Source organism: Dendrobates tinctorius, unplaced genomic scaffold (genome assembly GCF_039654945.1).
Source record: "Dendrobates tinctorius isolate UK_male_01 unplaced genomic scaffold, ASM3965494v1 ptg000309l, whole genome shotgun sequence".
NCBI lineage: Eukaryota > Metazoa > Chordata > Amphibia > Anura > Dendrobatidae > Dendrobates > Dendrobates tinctorius.
This window is the reverse complement of record NW_027361976.1, coordinates 4,058,879-4,076,677: the sequence shown is the minus strand read 5'-3', so window position 1 is coordinate 4,076,677 and position 17,799 is coordinate 4,058,879. Positions and strand designations below refer to the sequence as shown.

The window sequence follows — 17,799 nt, the reverse complement described above, 5'->3', positions numbered from 1 at the left end:
ATGTTATGGCAACACAATATATCGCTTTGTCTATATAGTTGCATATGTCAGGGACTTCTGTCGGAGGTATACATCAGAAAGTCCTCCTTATTTATGTATGCTATGCTTGTGCTGCAAACCATATGAGAATAAGCCCTAAGGTGTCATACGCACAGAATGGTCACTGGTCTGCTCTACCTCTGTGTTCTTACCATGCCTTTGGAGGAAATACCCCTGAAACTTACTGTATATTGGAACGGCACACTTTTTTCTGGCAGATACATACTGCACATTCATACAAATGAACTTATTGGTATAAATTAAAAAAAATCAATGTTATCCAAGACTTAGGAGATTACATATCCTTCTAGTATAGAAAGTATATTTCACTAAATGCGTTTTTTTTCTTTTAGATTTATTAGTACGAGTAAACAAAGGAGACCAGAACTCATCTGTCTACGTTGACCCATCAGATCTGGACTGTTCTCTCTGTATGAGGTAGCGTTTCTTTCTGCTGGGATTGTTCCCAACATGACATCCGAAGTGAAAATAATTTTGTTTCCTTTAATCCACGGCCAGTTACTCAGTCTCTGCTGGCCACCTATTGCCTGTACACCCTTAAGTGATGCTCTTCCTGAGTTTCTGCTCTTTTCCTTTTACCTCTTTTGGCAGTAAAGTGGCAAAAGTACAAGTAGCCCAAATCATGTCCACCTGACACCAATCAAATTATGTTATATACTTAGGATATTATACAACAGTACTACAACATAGCCTAAGAGCAATCTCACACTTTATGTAATCTGGCTGATTACATTGTATCTACCATTACCACACATTTACTGCATATTCTCCTTCCTAAAGTGCTTTAAGTGTCCCATAAAACAGTAGTGCCAAATAGATAGTGCCCATAAAAATATATATAATATGTTCATGCTGATACAGTTCAAAGTTGATATCGGTCTGAGGCCCAGGTCATCGAGCAAGAAGTCTGATGCTTGTGCCTTGGATGTTTAGCACTAGGGCTGAGGGTTCATGGTGTCCCTACTTTTATCAAGCCTTAACATCCCATAGTTCTTCTCGGGTTACTAGCAGAGCCAAAATCACATGTATCCCATTCAATTCAGTGCACTGAAAAAGGCTGGTAGGTGATATCTCACTTTGCTAGTGGTGATGTCAGGGGCTCGAAGGGATGCTAGTTAAGGACATGTGGGCATGAAGACAGCACAGAGACACCCTCCTGCACTGCCCGGAAATTTCCAAGGCAATTAGCATGTTAACTTTTAAATAACTTTTTAAGAGGACTGAACAGATATATTAAAGAAATTAATCAGCACCTGGGAAAATCATGGGTAGACACTCATTTTAGGAATCATCATAAATATATATTTTTACGTCTAAGGCTAAAGTTAGAACTTATACTAATACTTCTGGTATACTATACATAAAGGATCCTAAATAAGATGTTTTAGAGGTAACAGTCATAGTTTAAAGAAAGCGACATTTAGAAAGGGCCTGATTCATCCAAGCTTTCACTCCATTACTCTGGCATAAAAGCCTTGAAAAGTCACAAGATTTTGTCGCAAGTCAGAATTGGGTTAAAATTTTGTGACTTTTAGCATTTCATGCCAGTTTCTCCCAGCCCTGAGCTGGGGCACGGCAGGGGTGGGACACCACAGCTTGTTTAATTCATGATGAATTGTGACATTCCCTAACTGGAGTAAGATTTCTGGTGTGATGCAGAAAGGCGCACACCACTTGTCAGACACTCCCGATTCATGAGGAGGCGTGCACCTCCTCATGAATTTGGGAGCTTCTGACTCCAGCACGCTCCTCGCCAATCGCGGCGTGAACAATGCAGATCTTGACGAATCGGGCCCTTAGTGTTTCTTATAATCAGCAGGACTTATTGTCTCCAACTATGTGCCAGCGCAGCACAGAGGGTTGAAATTGGGCAGACGTCTCATTGACTGGTGAGTGCTGGTGAGACATTTGCCCATGTATAGCCACTCTACAAATTTGTATAGCAGACCCAAATACCTGAAAGAAAGGGAAGGTTTGTGTTAATTATGTATGAATAATCATCATGAGTCATGACCAGTAATGATGATACATTTCTATGTACCTTCTTTATGGAGTATTCATGATTCTAATGTACTTATTACATGTATTTGGAAAACATGATCCATTGTAAAGTATGGTCCCTTCAGAGGGTAGAGATAAGAGAAGCTAGTATATTCATTGCTGACTCCGACATTGGGGGTCTGCCACATTTGCAGACCGGTTATGTAACTTTATATATCACAGACTGTGATTAAAATGGTCAGACTGTGCTCCTTTCCCTGGATTATCCAATGACCCAGAGTCCAGTCTACACACCAAGCTGGAATTAACCCAGTTCTACTTTTCAGGCAACAAAAAAAAACTTTCACGTTCAGATCAAGAAAAGCAATTTTAAGGTAAAATGGTTACTGGTGCCGTCTGTGCCGTTTTTGTGGCTAGGACCCTCTTAATACAACCCGACCTTGCTATAGATGTGCTAGATATTCAGCTGTCAGTATGTAGTGTATATGCAAGGTTTTAGCTAGCCACACCAGTGATCCATAGGTCTCCCTCATTGCCCTCATTGTGCTGCAGAGATGACTCACGCGTTTCGTATTGTTGCAAGATATTGTTGTTTTCTCTTTTTAATCTATTGACTCCAGGTTGCTGTATGAACCAGTTACTACTCCCTGTGGACACACATATTGCCTCCAGTGTCTAGAGCGCTGCCTGGACCACAACTCCAAGTGTCCGTTGTGCAAAGAAGATCTGTGTGAGGTTTGTAGCTTTGCTGTTTTATTAAATACCGTATATACTCGAGTATAAGCAGACCTGAGTATAAGCCGACCCCCCCAATTTTGCCACAAAAAACTGGGAAAACGTACTGACTCAAGTAGCCTAGGGTGGAAAATGCAGCAACTACTGGTAAATTTCAAAAATAAAAATGGATACCAATAAAAGTAAAATTAATTGAGACATCAGTAGGATAAATGTTTTTGAATAGCCATATGGAACCAGGAGCCCCATATAATGCTCCATACAGTTCATGATGGACCCCATAAGATGCTCCATACAAAATACACCCCGTATAATGCTGCACAAAGGTTAATAATGGCCCCATAAGTTGCTCCCTAGAATAATATGCCCCATATGCTGCTCCATAAAGGTTATGGCCCCATAAAATGCTCCATAGATTATGCCCCATATGCTGCCCCATAAGATGCTCCATAGAATATGCTGCCACATAAGATGCTCCATAGATTACGCCCCCATATGCTGCCCCCATAAGATGCTCCATAGATTATGCTCCCATAAGATGCTCCATAGATTATGCCCCCATATGATGCTCCAATATGCTGCTCCATGGATTATACCCCCATATGCTGCCCCCATAAGATGCTCCATAGAATATGCCCCCTTATGATGCCCCATATGCTGCCCCCATAAGATGCTCCATAGAATGTGCCCCCATATGCTGCTCCCATATGCTGCTCCATGGATTATGTCCCCATATGCTGCTCCATAGACTATGCCCCCATAAGATGCTCCATAGATTATGCCCCCATATGCTGCCAACATAAGATGCTCCATATATCATGCCCCCATATGCTGTCCCCATATGCTGCTCCACATATCATGCCCCCATATGCTGCTCCATATATCATTCCCTCATAAGATGCTCCATATATTATGCCCCCATATGCTGCCCCCATAAGATGCTCCATACATTATGCCCCATATGCTGCTCCATATATCATGCCCCCATATGCTGCCCCCATAAGATGCTCCATACATTATGCCCCCATATGCTGTCGCTGCTGCTGCAAATAAAAATAAAAAAAATGACATACTCACCTCTCAGTCGCTGGGTGCCAGGTGCTGGTGTCACTGCTGGCTCAGGACCCGGCACCAGAGACATTCACCTGTCCTGCATCCATCGCTGCTCGCCGCCGTCTGCCACGTCATCTGTCAGTGACGTTCAGGCAGTAGAGGGCACGGCGCACACTAACCACGTCACCGTGCCCTCTGCTGTCTGAATGTCACTGACAACTGACAAGAGGACACATCAGACAGCAGCAAGCACCGATGGACCGGGGACAGGTGAATATAGCATATACTTACCCCATCCTGGCTCGGTCTCTGCAGCTCTGTTCTTCCACGGTCTCCCTTCCTACCTTCAGCGGTCACGTGGTACCGCTCATTAAACTCAAATTTGTGCATATTCATGAGTTTAATGAGCGGTACCATGTGACCGCTGAAGGAAGGAAGGGAGACCGTGGAGAAGCGGGGGCTGCAGAGACCGAGCCAGGACGGGGTAAGTATGATCTGTGAGACCCCCCTCCTCCGCCGACCCCAGGTATATGACTCGAATATAATCAGAGAGGGGGACTTTCAGCCCAAAAAATTGGCTGAAAATCTCGGCTTATATTCGAGTATATACGGTAACTGGAAATAGCTAACTTATTATATCAAACAGACATCAAATCAAATTAAATCTATAGTACAAGTAAATATAAGAAACATTGTTATATATATATAATAGGGGAAATATGCTTCTTTCTTCACTTAGAAGCCACTTCTCCTACCACTTCCACTTGAACTTATTTACTTTAAAATTTGCTTCCATCCATATTGCTCAATGAGGTGTCAGATTCCATCTGCCTAATAAAGTCTAAGAAGAAGGGAAGGGAAAGGAGGAGAGAGTAGGACAGAGAAATAGTATTGCTGCTGGCTAGTAAGTGTTCCATCTCACCCCAGTGCTGGATTCACACCAACACTGCTCACTACTTCTGTTTAATGTTCTCTATGCTGCTGCTTCTCAACATGTGCTTCAGAAAGATAGGTGAGCAGGAATTTCTCATGTCTCTGTAGGCTATGGTGTGTATGTGAGACATTATATTTGTCTCCACCCCTTAGCTCAGTGACAATTGAAAATTAGAAATGGAGCATGTAGAGGGAGAAGACTAGTAAAAAAAAAAAAAAAAAAAAAAAGGCAGGATATAAGTGATCAGATGTAGTGTGCTTCCTAATGCACACACGACAACTAAGTCACCTGAAATAACAAGTACGCCTTAATCTTTCATTTAAGTCATACGAGTATTTTTTTTTGTTTTTTTTTTAACTCCCAACACATTTTAACATCCAGGTGAAATAGAAATGTGTGTGGGATCGTGATGTCCATCAAAGAAGCTACTAACATCCATAAAAGGGAGGTGATGCTATCGCTGTACTCTTTATTGGTAAATGGAGTGTGTCATTAGAAAATGACCTATTTTATAAAACCGTTTTTTATGGTAGATGTATTTTTTTTTATTTTTGCCAAGGTTTCTGTTTTTCATATAATAACTATTTAAAAATCCTGCAAATATCAGATTGGCCAATAGTCCTAATATTTAGTCTCCTACTTCCTGATCTTCACATGGATATTAACAGTGATAGACACAGACACTGCACCCTGACACAGCAATACAAAAATTGTAAAAAATGAAAATTTAAAATAAAGTAGGAAAAAAGGGAAAATAAAGGGGAAAAAAAAGTAAAAAAGAATGAAGACTAAAAAAAGAAAAATGGAAAAACAAAAACAAAACAGAATAGGACAGTAGAGTACAATGTACAAGTATAGTACCCAGTGGCATCAGAGGATGGGGTCTCAGAGTATAACAGGTTGTTATCACTGCTGTAAATAAAGAAGCATGTTCGTTTATACAATAAAACTTTCAATATTGAAATCCTTGCTTAGGCCCCTTCGTTCTAAAGTTTGGAAGTTGAAAATCCAGAAAGCTTCCCTCTTTTTGAGTTGCTGAACTCAGTTTCCTTATCGCCTATATAATGGTGTTTGTTCTAGGACCTTACATTCTCTGTAAATTTAACTTGGAGGCTAAAATGAAAGGGGATTCCCATCTCCAACATGCTATTCCAATATGTAGTAGGGGGTAATAATATTTTGTATTATTGCTATTATTATTATTATTATTATTATTATTAATAATAAATACCTCCAATTGGAAAGGTAGTATAGTTCTTCTGATTTGCTATGTCACTTTCCTTTTGTGCTGGGCATTGTAGTAATTTAAGTATCCATGGTTAAGACCATTCAAATAGTAAGTTAGCTAGTTATTAGTGGTTGTTGTGACCAAGGATATGTAAGCTACTGCAATGCCCTGCACATGAGGAAAGGAACATAGTGAATCAGAAGAACTATGCTATATTTCTAATTGGAGCTATTTGCTCATATTATTTATTATTACACCTACTACATATTGGAATGGGATCTTGGAGATTGGAATACCCCTTTAAGTTTAGCATCATTCAGAGTGTTTTGTGGACAAGTGAGATTTTCGGACTGATGGGATACAGACTCTGTCAGTTTCAGTTGTAGTAATGTTCTATTCAGCCACATTCAAGACATATTCAGATACTCCTTCAGTATCTCTCAGCTACCCCCATTTTACACCTTACAAATTATCACCATTTATTGCATGTTTTCATGTTTCCAGTACCTGGCTGTAAGGAAGTTTTGTAAAACAGACCTGATGGAAGAACTCATTGCTAAGTACTTTCCTGAGGAACTCAAAGAGAGAAAGATGGTGTATGAAGAGGAAATAGCGGAACTCTCCAAGTAAGTCCACAAAAATAGAAAGCTGTATATCTGTGAAGGGTTTGGACTGATTTAGAGCATGTATGCATCCACACAAGGTACGCAGCAATCAAAAGGGTTGAACTCATGCTATTAAATTGCTTTAGTTAAACAGCATGAAAATAAGCAAGTTTGCAATTTGCTTGCTTTTTCTATCTGCTGTCATTCTCTGGTTACCAGAGCTTTGTTACATTGTTTACAGCTCATTGCCAAGCAAAGCGACTGCCAGACCCTGACCGAATGTTGTAGCTACATTTCAGGTTGAGGAGTGAACTCCAGAGATCTCAGTCACCCTCTTTGCAGCCCATATTTTTTATACAGCAGTTAATACCTCTTTTCACGCTCCTGTTCCTGAGCTGATGTTATCAGACCTGTTATATCATATGTCCCTGGACCCCACTTGTCACTTCCTCCAGAGCAGCTCCCCTAATCACTGCTCATCTTTCAGCCAATTGCTTGTTCAAAGGCCATCATATGAAAATATATTGATAAGAGTGTAAACTTCACAAGTGCCCTGACAGCCTTCAATGTGTAGATATTAGGATAGGCCATCAATGTTTGATCAATAGGGATGAAACACTCGGCAGCCCTGCCAAGTAACTGTTAGCTTCGCTGGTCGGAAGTTCTTGGATGCTCTTGGAACACAGCAGCTAAGTTATTTCCATAATGGTCCTGGCCGGGTTCAAATGACTAGTGGGTGGATCTGTAGTTCCGGCAGAAGCTGCTGTGTTTCGGCAGTATCTGAGTACGTCTGGCCGGTGCCAGTAACAGCTGATTACCAGCCTTTTGATGTCAATTAATAAATAAAGAAAAGTGGAGGCCAACCTCTTTAAGGGTCACCACCTTGCTCTTACTAGTATTGTGGCTTCCATGACACCTATGCAGGACCTCCGATCAAAGAAGTCCAGATAAACTCCAGCAGATCACATTGATTTTAATGCAGTCACATGGGGATCCAGAATTGTTAATCTAATCTTAATTGATCCTTGTTTTATTCTTTTTAAGCTTGAATACAAATGTGCCCATATTCGTGTGCACAATGGCCTACCCTACAGTACCATGTCCACTGCACATATTTGAGCCTTGTTATCGCCTGATGATTCGAAGATGCATGGAAACGGGTACGAAGCAGTTCGGCATGTGTATCGGAGACTCTGTTAAAGGGTATGTGGATGGATTCTTTACATGTATTTAGGTTACATTTCTCCACTTTCTTTTTGTTAAAGAGAACCTGTCATATTATACATGCAGTCCGATCTGTGAACAGCACGGTATAGAGAAGGAAAAGCTGATAGGTTTGTTGGGAAAAAATTTAGTATAACTTGTATTTTATGCTTTGAAATCCCTGTTGTTTCCATGCATGAGTCCAGTGGGTGATCCCATTCAGTGATTATCTGGTCATCTAGTGCCATTCAGAGAAAAGTTAATCTGAAAAGTAAGATGTCAAAAATTTTCTCAGCCCTATCTAGTACTGCAGTCCAACAATGTGTCACCAGGGCCAAAGAAGGTTGTGCGCCTCTGCCTACATTAAACTTTAGCACTATATTCAGTATAATTTATGATAATTGTTCTTTTTTGTGGCTCAACTCATTCAAGCAAAAAAAATATACCACCTATAGGAGAGAGGATAACTTTATGATCTTGGGGGCTTTACCAATCACAAGAATTCTTGACCTGACATCCAATTTTTTTCACGTACGAGAAAAATGAACTGTTTATTCTGTCCAGAATTTGATCATAGTGTGGTATGAGTGTCACCCAATTTTCTTGTTCATGGAGAAATTTAAAAAAAAAAAAAAATCTCTATTGTGATAGTTTGTGCAAAATCAGACTGCACTCAGATGTCATCCCATTGACTTGCATTGCTGATTTTGAGCCTACCCTCTAATGAAGATCGGACTTGTCTCCGATATTTTTCACTGACCACTCGGTCCGAGGAAAAAAAAACTGGACATATGAATGGCCCCATAGCGCTCGTATCTGTAATAGTCTATCAGTGAATAACATGGATAGCACTCGTACGTAAAATTAGATGTCTATATGAGCCCGTTCATTGAGTGGTGGTCATGTATGAGCACCCTCTCTACAATTACCGTAATAATATTTATGGGACTATGTTCCTTCCTAAACTGCTCTATAGGGTTATACATGTATTTCATAATTTATACACAATAGTGCTAATACATAACAGTTTCGCCCTTAAACCAAAGGCTGCACATCAAATACAGATAAATACACCATTATTTTTGTATATCTCATATCCCATTGAGAAAACAAAAATTAATAGAAGCGCTCAAAAAAATTCATTAAAATTGAAATTTATTGATTAATCAAAACATTATTAAAAAAATTACAGGAATATAAGATATCGGAATAAATGGAGGCTGGCTTTTTAAGTCCACATTGGTAACAAAGTAGAAAAATAATGTAACGTATAAAAAATCATTACAAAAGTCTAAAGTGCATGTGCAAAATATTTATAAAGTGCAAAATATATGAAAAGATACTATTGTATCACTGCATATACGTGATTGTGCAAAGGTGCTCTATCATATGACCACACAGGTTATATTAGCACTATTAAATAAATATTGGTACATAAAATTAATTACCCGCACTATTAAATCGATATTCATGCATATAATTAATTATTTTCTACTGTTAATCAAAAAAGACAGCACTAGGGTAGCAGGCACATTAGGTATATATCGATTTTGCTGTCACACTATTGTATTCAATGGCATCAGGTTGCCCAAAAGGCATTAAATGGTGCCTAATTATTTTAATGTATATAACCCGACAGGAAAATCTTCTGTTCCATTATATAAATATGCTACATAATGGGACACATGCAGTATTATTTAAATATCTTGGTGCTGCAATATAATATATCCTGCTGCCGCCTGGACTGTCAGCCTCCTGCCCCGAGGCGCGCGTTTTCGCCCAATTTCTTCCTGGGGCATGTATTACCTAATTTAGCAATTTTAGCGGTAGTCATGAGCACAAAATACTCCCGCAATAGCCAAAAATTAGGTTGATATTCCCCTCCATTTCTCCTCTAGATGATTTGAGACCAGACTTTGGTGTCCAAAACTGTTGCCTTGTTTTTCAACATATTTTCAAATGTTTAGCAAATAAAGACAGTATTTGCTGGGTGCTACATCACCCCTACAAGAGCTGTCTAGCAATGTGTGAGAGAAGAAAGTAGTAAGGCAGAAAATATGTGCGCACCCATTATAAGAAATTATACACTTAAATATTTATTATATACATTTTTTTTTCATAATTATGTCATAGCAGCAATTTGCCTTTTGAGTGTCAAAAAGATGGCTGCCTTTTAGGAGCCCTCAAACTTTTTATATGGGGCAGCATGTCCACCCATTTACATAAAATCTTTTGCAGTTGCAACTTGTAATGTTATTAAATGAGCGCTTATCGACCTGTGATATTGTCAATCAGCCCATATTGTGGTCAGTTTATATACCCGTCTAAAATAAAAGCTGGTTGCAATCACAAATCTGACACTATTAAACGCTTAGGTTGCTTTTGTACTGTGTCTGCTCAGTACCTGCATGTGGCGCCAACCTCATAGCATTGACATCTGCAGTACTCCTGTATGCAGAATGCATGCAAAGGTAGTCGCGGATGTGAACGGACCTTTACATTCATTTTTGGGAAAGTGGTCATACTCTATTAAAGAAATACATAGTGTAACATAATATAAATGGCATTTGGCATCAGCAGGCTTATAAAATGTGGATGTTCAGCTTCGCGGCTATATCTGCTAATAAACATGGAGACGTAGGGAACATATTGTTGAGAATCTCTCAGTCAGTAAAAATATCGAGCAAAACATTTCACCATGTGCAATTCCTCTAAAAGCAAATTCCACAGCATATTTTTCTTGAATCCTTTGCGTTAAAAGGGTATTCTGACGTTTGGAGTCTCTTCAGAGCCCTAGTTCTCGGGATCGGTGGGGTTATAGCGATCGAACCCCAGTAATCGGGAAGTTATTCCGTACTCATGGACAGGCGGTAACTTTCAAACATAAGAACATCCCATGAAGTCGTCATTCACACAAGTGAATGCTTTTCTGTGATATAAAATGTTAATATGGCTGTATTAATGTAGCCTAATACTACCCAGGGAATCCCTTTCATTTGCTATTATTCTTCCCTTTCATAGGTTTGCAGATTATGGCTGCATGTTGGAGATCAGAAATGTAGAGTTCTTTGCTGACGGCCGTTCAGTGGTGGATAGTATTGGAAAAAGGAGATTTAAGGTTATTCGACACAGTCAGCGAGACGGATATAACACCGCCGATATAGAGTATGTCGAGGACGATAAAGTAAGTGCTTACAATTAGTAGAATGTTGTAGTCCTATGTAACCGGACATCACATATCTGTTTATTCAAACTGTAATTCACATTTTGCCTCCAGTTCTCCATAATTTATCACTAGCACAAACTAAATTTCATCATGAGCATATGTGAGTCTGTTACTTTGGGGCACAAGACTCGAGGTAAGGGTATGTGCACACGCTGCAGATTTTTCCACGCGGATTTGCAGGTAAAACCGCAGGTAAAGTGACCAGCGGTTTTCCCCTGCGGTTTGACACCTGGACAATGGAACAGGTGTCAAATCGCTGCGGAATCCGCAGAAAGAATTGACATGCTGCGGATTTAAAACCGCGGAAAAATCCGCAGCAGTGTGTACTGCGGATTTGAAATCCCATTGGCTAACATTGTACTGTACAATGTCTGCGGAACTGCTGCCGATCCGCAGGGCTTAATCCGCTGCCGATCCGCAGCTGAATCCGCAGCGTGTGCACATACCCTAAGGCAGGGACTTGACCGTCGTCATATGGAAGCGAAAATACTACCACTATGTGGTCATGTGGATCATTACAGCTAAAGTATGCTAGTTAGTGATGAGTGAACGTGCTGAGATAAGGTGTTATCCGAGCAAGCTGTGGTGTTAACCAAGTGTCTTCAACGTGTTCGAAAAATATGTTTTGAGTCCTGCAGCTGCATGTCTCACAGCTATTTCACAGCTGCAACATATGCAGGGATTGCCTAACAAACGGGAAGGGGGGGTTCTTTGATAGTAAGTGTAGAAGTCACCCATAGATTCCCATTAGAAAAAAAAAGTATTAGAAAGCAAAACAGACTACTCTTTAAATATACAGAATGAAAATTCATCTGAATATCTGGTCATTGTCAAAAAGGAGAGCGAACAGAGTCCATTGGAATTCCTTTTTTTCTCATTTTACTGAATGGCTTTATCAGGGGATCACAAATCCCAGAAGCCTTGGATGAAAAGTCACGAAAGCACTACTGAACACGGTGTGAACCTAGCTCATGTGACACATTACTGTAGCCAAAATAAAGGGCCATTATCCAATCTAGCCTCAATGTGCTACTTGTCTTACAGGTACAGGGAGAACATTATGCAGAATTGCTTGTGCTGCATGATTCTGTGTACGATCAAGCTTACACTTGGTTTTCTACCTTGAAACCAGCACTAAAAGGTCGCATTTTGAGTCATTTCGGATCCATGCCTGCAAAAGAAACCGATTTACAGGTAAATGTTTAGTATCAGATGTGATGTGAAATTGTTTCTAAGTGTAGGAGATATGAAGAATACATCATCTGTGGTCTGGGAGTGAACCCCTAACGTTCTACTCATGGGAATGGACTGGCATGACTTGTCGGTCAATAGTTCTGCTTCCATAGCTTAGGAAAGGATTTCCTAAGCAGGGTCCACGATCCACTCGTGCTCTCTGTAGGTTAATCAGTGGCTACACAGAGGATATCATCACAAGCGCTTTTATTTCTATAGATGACATGGCCACATCACTTCCATGTTTGGTCTACATCCAGTCCTAAGTTCTTAGAAATAAGGTTAGAAGTCAGAGTTCCTCATAGCAGATATGTTGTCTTAAAGAGGACGAGTCACTTGCCATGAATATATATTTATTTTACTTGTTTTAAAGGCTGCTGTCTTCTTGAATCTGGCATTTTTTTTTGCTTGTACCTGTGCTTCTTCTTCCTAACACATGGCCACCTGTTCCTAGTGTCTAAATCTAGCCTGTTTAGCCAAGGTGGTGTGATCATCATGAAAAAAGTACCATAGAGAAGAGTTTATTACCACACCCACTTGGCTAACAAGAGTAGATTTACATACAAGAAACGGGACTATTTTTCAGGAACGGAGAGGAGTTGGAACATAAGAAAACTATTCCTAGATTCAGGAGAACATCTGCTTTTACTCCAGGAAAAACAATCCCATACTGATTAATGGCAAGTGACAGATCATCTTTAAGGGTGTGTGCACACTTAAGCGTTTTTTTCGTGTTTTTTAAGCATTTTTACTGGCAAAAACGCTTAAAAATCGCTTAAAAGAAGCATCCCATTCATTTTAATGCATTCTGCACTTTTTGTGCAGATTGATGCGCTTTTTTCCGCAAAAAAAACGCATCACGGTAAAAAAACGCAGCATGCTCATTAATTTTGCAGAAAAATCTGCATTTCTAACTATTTTCTATGAGACTGGGGCTGCTCCCGAAAAAAAAACGCATAAAAAAACGCACATTTTTAATGCAAAAAACGCGCAAAAAAACGCACGGGAAAAAAAAATGCGTTTTCTGGGAAGGAGTTCAGTTTTCATGCAGAAATTTTCTGCATACGTGTGCACATAGCCTCACTAAAGTTTTTGACATGGCAGACAGTATTCTTAATCATTAATTATATGACCCCAGAACTTGTGACTATTAGTAGCCATTGACTGACTTTTTTTAGTGTATGGCTTGAATTCATCCATCATTGTGGTAGAAGTAGTTAAGTGGGTATGATCAGGTCTGGCATATAGTTTGTAAACTACACATTTTTACAAAGGGCCAATTTAATTACTAATTTTGTTGAAGCAACTTTTGCCCATCGCTATAAGTTATGTACTGCCCCAGAATGTATGTTCACTTGGTCACAGGTTCAGATTAGTTGTTTTGTGACCGATGTGCGCGATTCATAAAAATGTTTTCCACCACAATTCTGTTATAAAACAACTTCACATGCCACAAAAAATTTGTGTTGCTTGAATTTGTGCAAAAAATATAAAACGCCTTAATAATTAACAGAAATTTTGCACAACATGGAAGTTGCAGACAAATATTACTACATTTGGAATATTTTTGAACAGAAGTCTTGGTCAGCTATGCGTAGGATGAGTGGGACTGGTGGTGACGTGGCTTCACCTAGCCATCAAATTCATGGCATAACTTACTCTAGAAATATACTCCAGACAATAACGGTAATACATTTCTGGCAGTGGTGCATGCAAGTTAACAGATGCCCCTAAATCATTAAGTGGCGTGCGCTTCTTCATTAATTAGGTGCATTTTACTACAGCGAGTCCCTTCATTAAGATTAACGTGCTCAACACCAGTCATAATAAATCCACATGGGGCCAAGCTTGCCCAACAGATTCATCACAGTTTACACTACTATAGTCCCAGAAAGGAGTACATCTTCTCGGGAGGTGCATGGCAATTGTAAGTTGCACCTAATTCGTACACCTCTTAATAAATTAAGCACATTTTACTCCAGTGTTTCCGTCATTAAACAAGCACTCCCATCAAAGTTTTTATCCTCTTAATATATTGCAGTTATATTATACAGCACTTTGTACTTACAATTTCCCATTTTGCCTTTCTAACCACTTAAATATTCTCTTTTCTGAGAAATAGGAAGTCCCTTGTCCCTGTAGAATTCATTCCGCTCTTCAAGTCCTCCTCCCTCCCACTGACTTTTGCAGTGACTTATGAGTCATACAGGGAATTGAACTGTCACTCTCTACCTGTCCTCCACGTGCAGTGCTGGATCTGACATTCTCTACTTATGTGTAGTGTGGGGTCTGTCACTCCGTGTCCTCCATGTGTAGTATGGAGTCTGTCACTCTCTACCTATCCTCCACATGCAGTGCTAGGTCTGTCACTCTCTACCTACCCTCTATGTGTAGTGTGGGGTCTGTCATTCTGTGCCCTCTGTGTGTAGTATGGGGTCTGTCACTCTCTACCTACCCTCTATGTAGTGTGGGGTCTGTCACTCCGTGCCCTCCATGTGTAGTATGGGGTCTGTCACTCTCTCCCTGTCCTCCATGTGTAGTGTGGGGTCTGTCACTCTCTACCTATCCTCCACATGCAGTGCTAGGTCTGTCACTCTCTACCTACCCTCTATGTGTAGTGTGGGGTCTGTCATTCTGTGCCCTCCGTGTGTAGTATGGGGTCTGTCACTCTCTACCTACCCTCTATGTAGTGTGGGGTCTGTCACTCCGTGCCCTCCATGTGTAGTATGGGGTCTGTCACTCTCTCCCTGTCCTCCATGTGTAGTGCGGGGTCTGTCACTCTCTACCTGTCCTCCATATGTAGTGCTGGGTCTGTCACTCTCTCCCTGCCCTCCATGTGTAGTGTGGGGTCTGTCACTACCTTCTCTCCATGTGTAGTGTGGGGTCTGTCACTACCTTCTCTCCATGTGTAGTGTGGGGTCTGTCACTACCTTCTCTCCATGTGTAGTGTGGGGTCTGTCACTACCTTCTCTCCATGTGTAGTGTGGGGTCTGACACTACCTGCCCTCCATGTGTAGTGTGGGGTCTGTCACTACCTGCCCTCCATGTGTAGTATGGGGTCTATCACTCTGCGTCCTCCATGTGTAGTGTGGGATCTGTCACTCTCTCCCTGCCCTCCATGTGTAGTGTGGGGTCTGTCACTCTCTTCCTGCCCTCCATGTGTAGTGCGGGGTCTGTCACTCTCTCCCTGCCCTCTATGTGTAGTGCGGGGTCTGTCACTCTCTCCCTGCCCTCCATGTGTAGTGTGGGGTCTGTCACTACCTGCCCTCCATGTGTAGTGTGGGGTCTATCACTCTGCGTCCTCCATGTGTAGTGTGGGATCTGTCACTCTCTCCCTGCCCTCCATGTGTAGTGTGGGGTCTGTCACTCTCTCCCTGCCCTCCATGTGTAGTGTGGGATCTGTCACTCTCTCCCTGCCCTCCATGTGTAGTGCGGTGTCTGTCACTCTCTCCCTGCCCTCTATGTGTAGTGTGGGATCTGTCACTCTCTCCCTGCCCTCCATGTGTAGTGCGGTGTCTGTCACTCTCTCCCTGCCCTCCATGTGTAGTGCGGTGTCTGTCACTCTCTCCCTGCCCTCTATGTGTAGTGCGGGGTCTGTCACTCTCTCCCTGCCCTCTATGTGTAGTGCGGGGTCTGTCACTCTCTCCCTGCCCTCCATGTGTAGTGCGGTGTCTGTCACTCTCTCCCTGCCCTCCATGTGTAGTGTGGGATCTGTCACTCTCTCCCTGCCCTCCATGTGTAGTGCGGTGTCTGTCACTCTCTCCCTGCCCTCTATGTGTAGTGCGGTGTCTGTCACTCTCTCCCTGCCCTCCATGTGTAGTGTGGGATCTGTCACTCTATCCCTGACCTCCATGTGTAGTGCGGGGTCTGTCACTCTCTCCCTGCCCTCTATGTGTAGTGCGGGGTCTGTCACTCTCTCCCTGTCCTCCACGTGCAGTGTGGGATCTGTCACTCTCTCCCTGCCCTCCATATGTAGTGGCTGGGTCTGTCACTACCTGCCCTCCATGTGTAGTATGGGGCTCTGTGACTCTTTATCTTCCCCTCCAGTCAGCGAGCTGCAGAATTTTGCAGCTATGAAGGTTTTTCCCTGCGCTGTGAGGGGAGGGCCCAGGACTGACTTTTTTTTTCTGCACCCCCTTCCCAGAAACAAAGTGATAACTACTGTATATCACTGGGTGAGGGAGGCTAGAAAGGTGATGCCCTGTAAAATTCAGTGAGCATAAACTGAACACATTCAAATATTAACATCTGGGAAAATGTTCATTTAAAGACATATTTCAGAGGACTCCATGATGGACAGATACTCGATGTTATGTAGATTCCAGCGTGTAATGTGTTTGTGTTACTCCTTGTCTTTTCCAGGTAAACCCCAATGGCCCTGCTTGGTGCTGGTGGATTCTAGCTGTTCTTCCTCTTGAGAGCAGGGCACAGCTCCCTTTTCTGGCTATGACCTCACTGAAGGATCGCTTAACCAGTATTCGGCGTGTGCTACTTTTCATGTGTCGTACACGATCACGATAATGACCTTGTACATTCCATCAAGTGCATACATGCCAGAAGTGGATGACGTATTACAGCTTTCAAGGCATTCACTCCTTCAAAATTAACTTGTGTTTTTTTTCTCCAACTGATGAATGAAACCAGTGCAAAGGCTGGACGCCTTTTATATCAAATGCAGTATACAGATATTTTCTTTGGAAATCCAAATTTTGATAAAGTTTTGTTATGCAAAATCTTGAGTTTTTACAAGATGTACAGATTTATGATCATCTTTATGCTTAATAATTTATTTTTTCATAACCATTCCTCCAGCTTGATGTGCTTACTTCACAGTGAAACAAAAAATGGACAAAAAAATGTTGATTTATTTATTTCCCGTTATTGGAGATTTGCAATAATTTAATTAAAAAAGTTATAAAAAAATTGAGAAACTCTCTTCTCCGGCACACTTTGTCTGCTTGAGTATATTCATTTTTATAAGGAAGGACATTACAAGAGCATGAGGCCAAAAAAATATCCATGCTGTGGTCTATATATTAGCATTATAAGCAAAAAGTGTTCTCTGAGGTAAATTAAAAGAAAGTTTGTAAATGCTAAAGTTCCTACATTATAAGTCCCTAAGTGTCTGCTATACACTGGTAACGTGCCCCTTATAGGGTCTCAATGAGGCACCTTATTCCGAATGCATCTAAAGAAATCCTTATTTTATTTCATATTTTTCTTCTCAGAAAATCACACCGAATCTGTTTTGCTCCATATAAAATCTGAGGCATATGGAGGTACACTATGGGCCCATAGGAGGTTATGGGAGCCGAGTTACAGGTGCAAGGGATGCTGTGCTGTGTTAGGGTCCCATTTCACTTAGCGACGCACCAGCGATCCTGACAACGATACGACCTGGTAAGGATTACTGGTGCGTCTCTAAATGGTCGCTATTTAGCTGCCAAACAGGCAGATCTCTTCAGCGACGCAGCAACGATCCGGCGATCCGTGTAACGACCTCGCCGGTCGTTGGTACCTT

At 41.4% G+C, this 17,799-nt stretch overlaps 1 protein-coding gene across 1 annotated transcript in view; it reads left to right on the top strand.

The window, feature by feature from the left end:
* LONRF3 (LON peptidase N-terminal domain and ring finger 3) overlaps positions 1-17,211 on the top strand; it is a 43,549-nt gene extending 26,338 nt beyond the window's left edge. The window contains exons 6-12 of the mRNA XM_073560985.1: positions 393-477; positions 2,682-2,796; positions 6,516-6,637; positions 7,661-7,819; positions 10,841-11,003; positions 12,090-12,239; positions 16,641-17,211. Of these exons, the coding sequence (XP_073417086.1) occupies positions 393-477; positions 2,682-2,796; positions 6,516-6,637; positions 7,661-7,819; positions 10,841-11,003; positions 12,090-12,239; positions 16,641-16,799 (953 nt within the window). The 3' untranslated portion in view covers positions 16,800-17,211. The remainder of the gene's footprint in view (positions 1-392; positions 478-2,681; positions 2,797-6,515; positions 6,638-7,660; positions 7,820-10,840; positions 11,004-12,089; positions 12,240-16,640) is intronic.
* Positions 17,212-17,799: the final 588 nt, after the last annotated feature.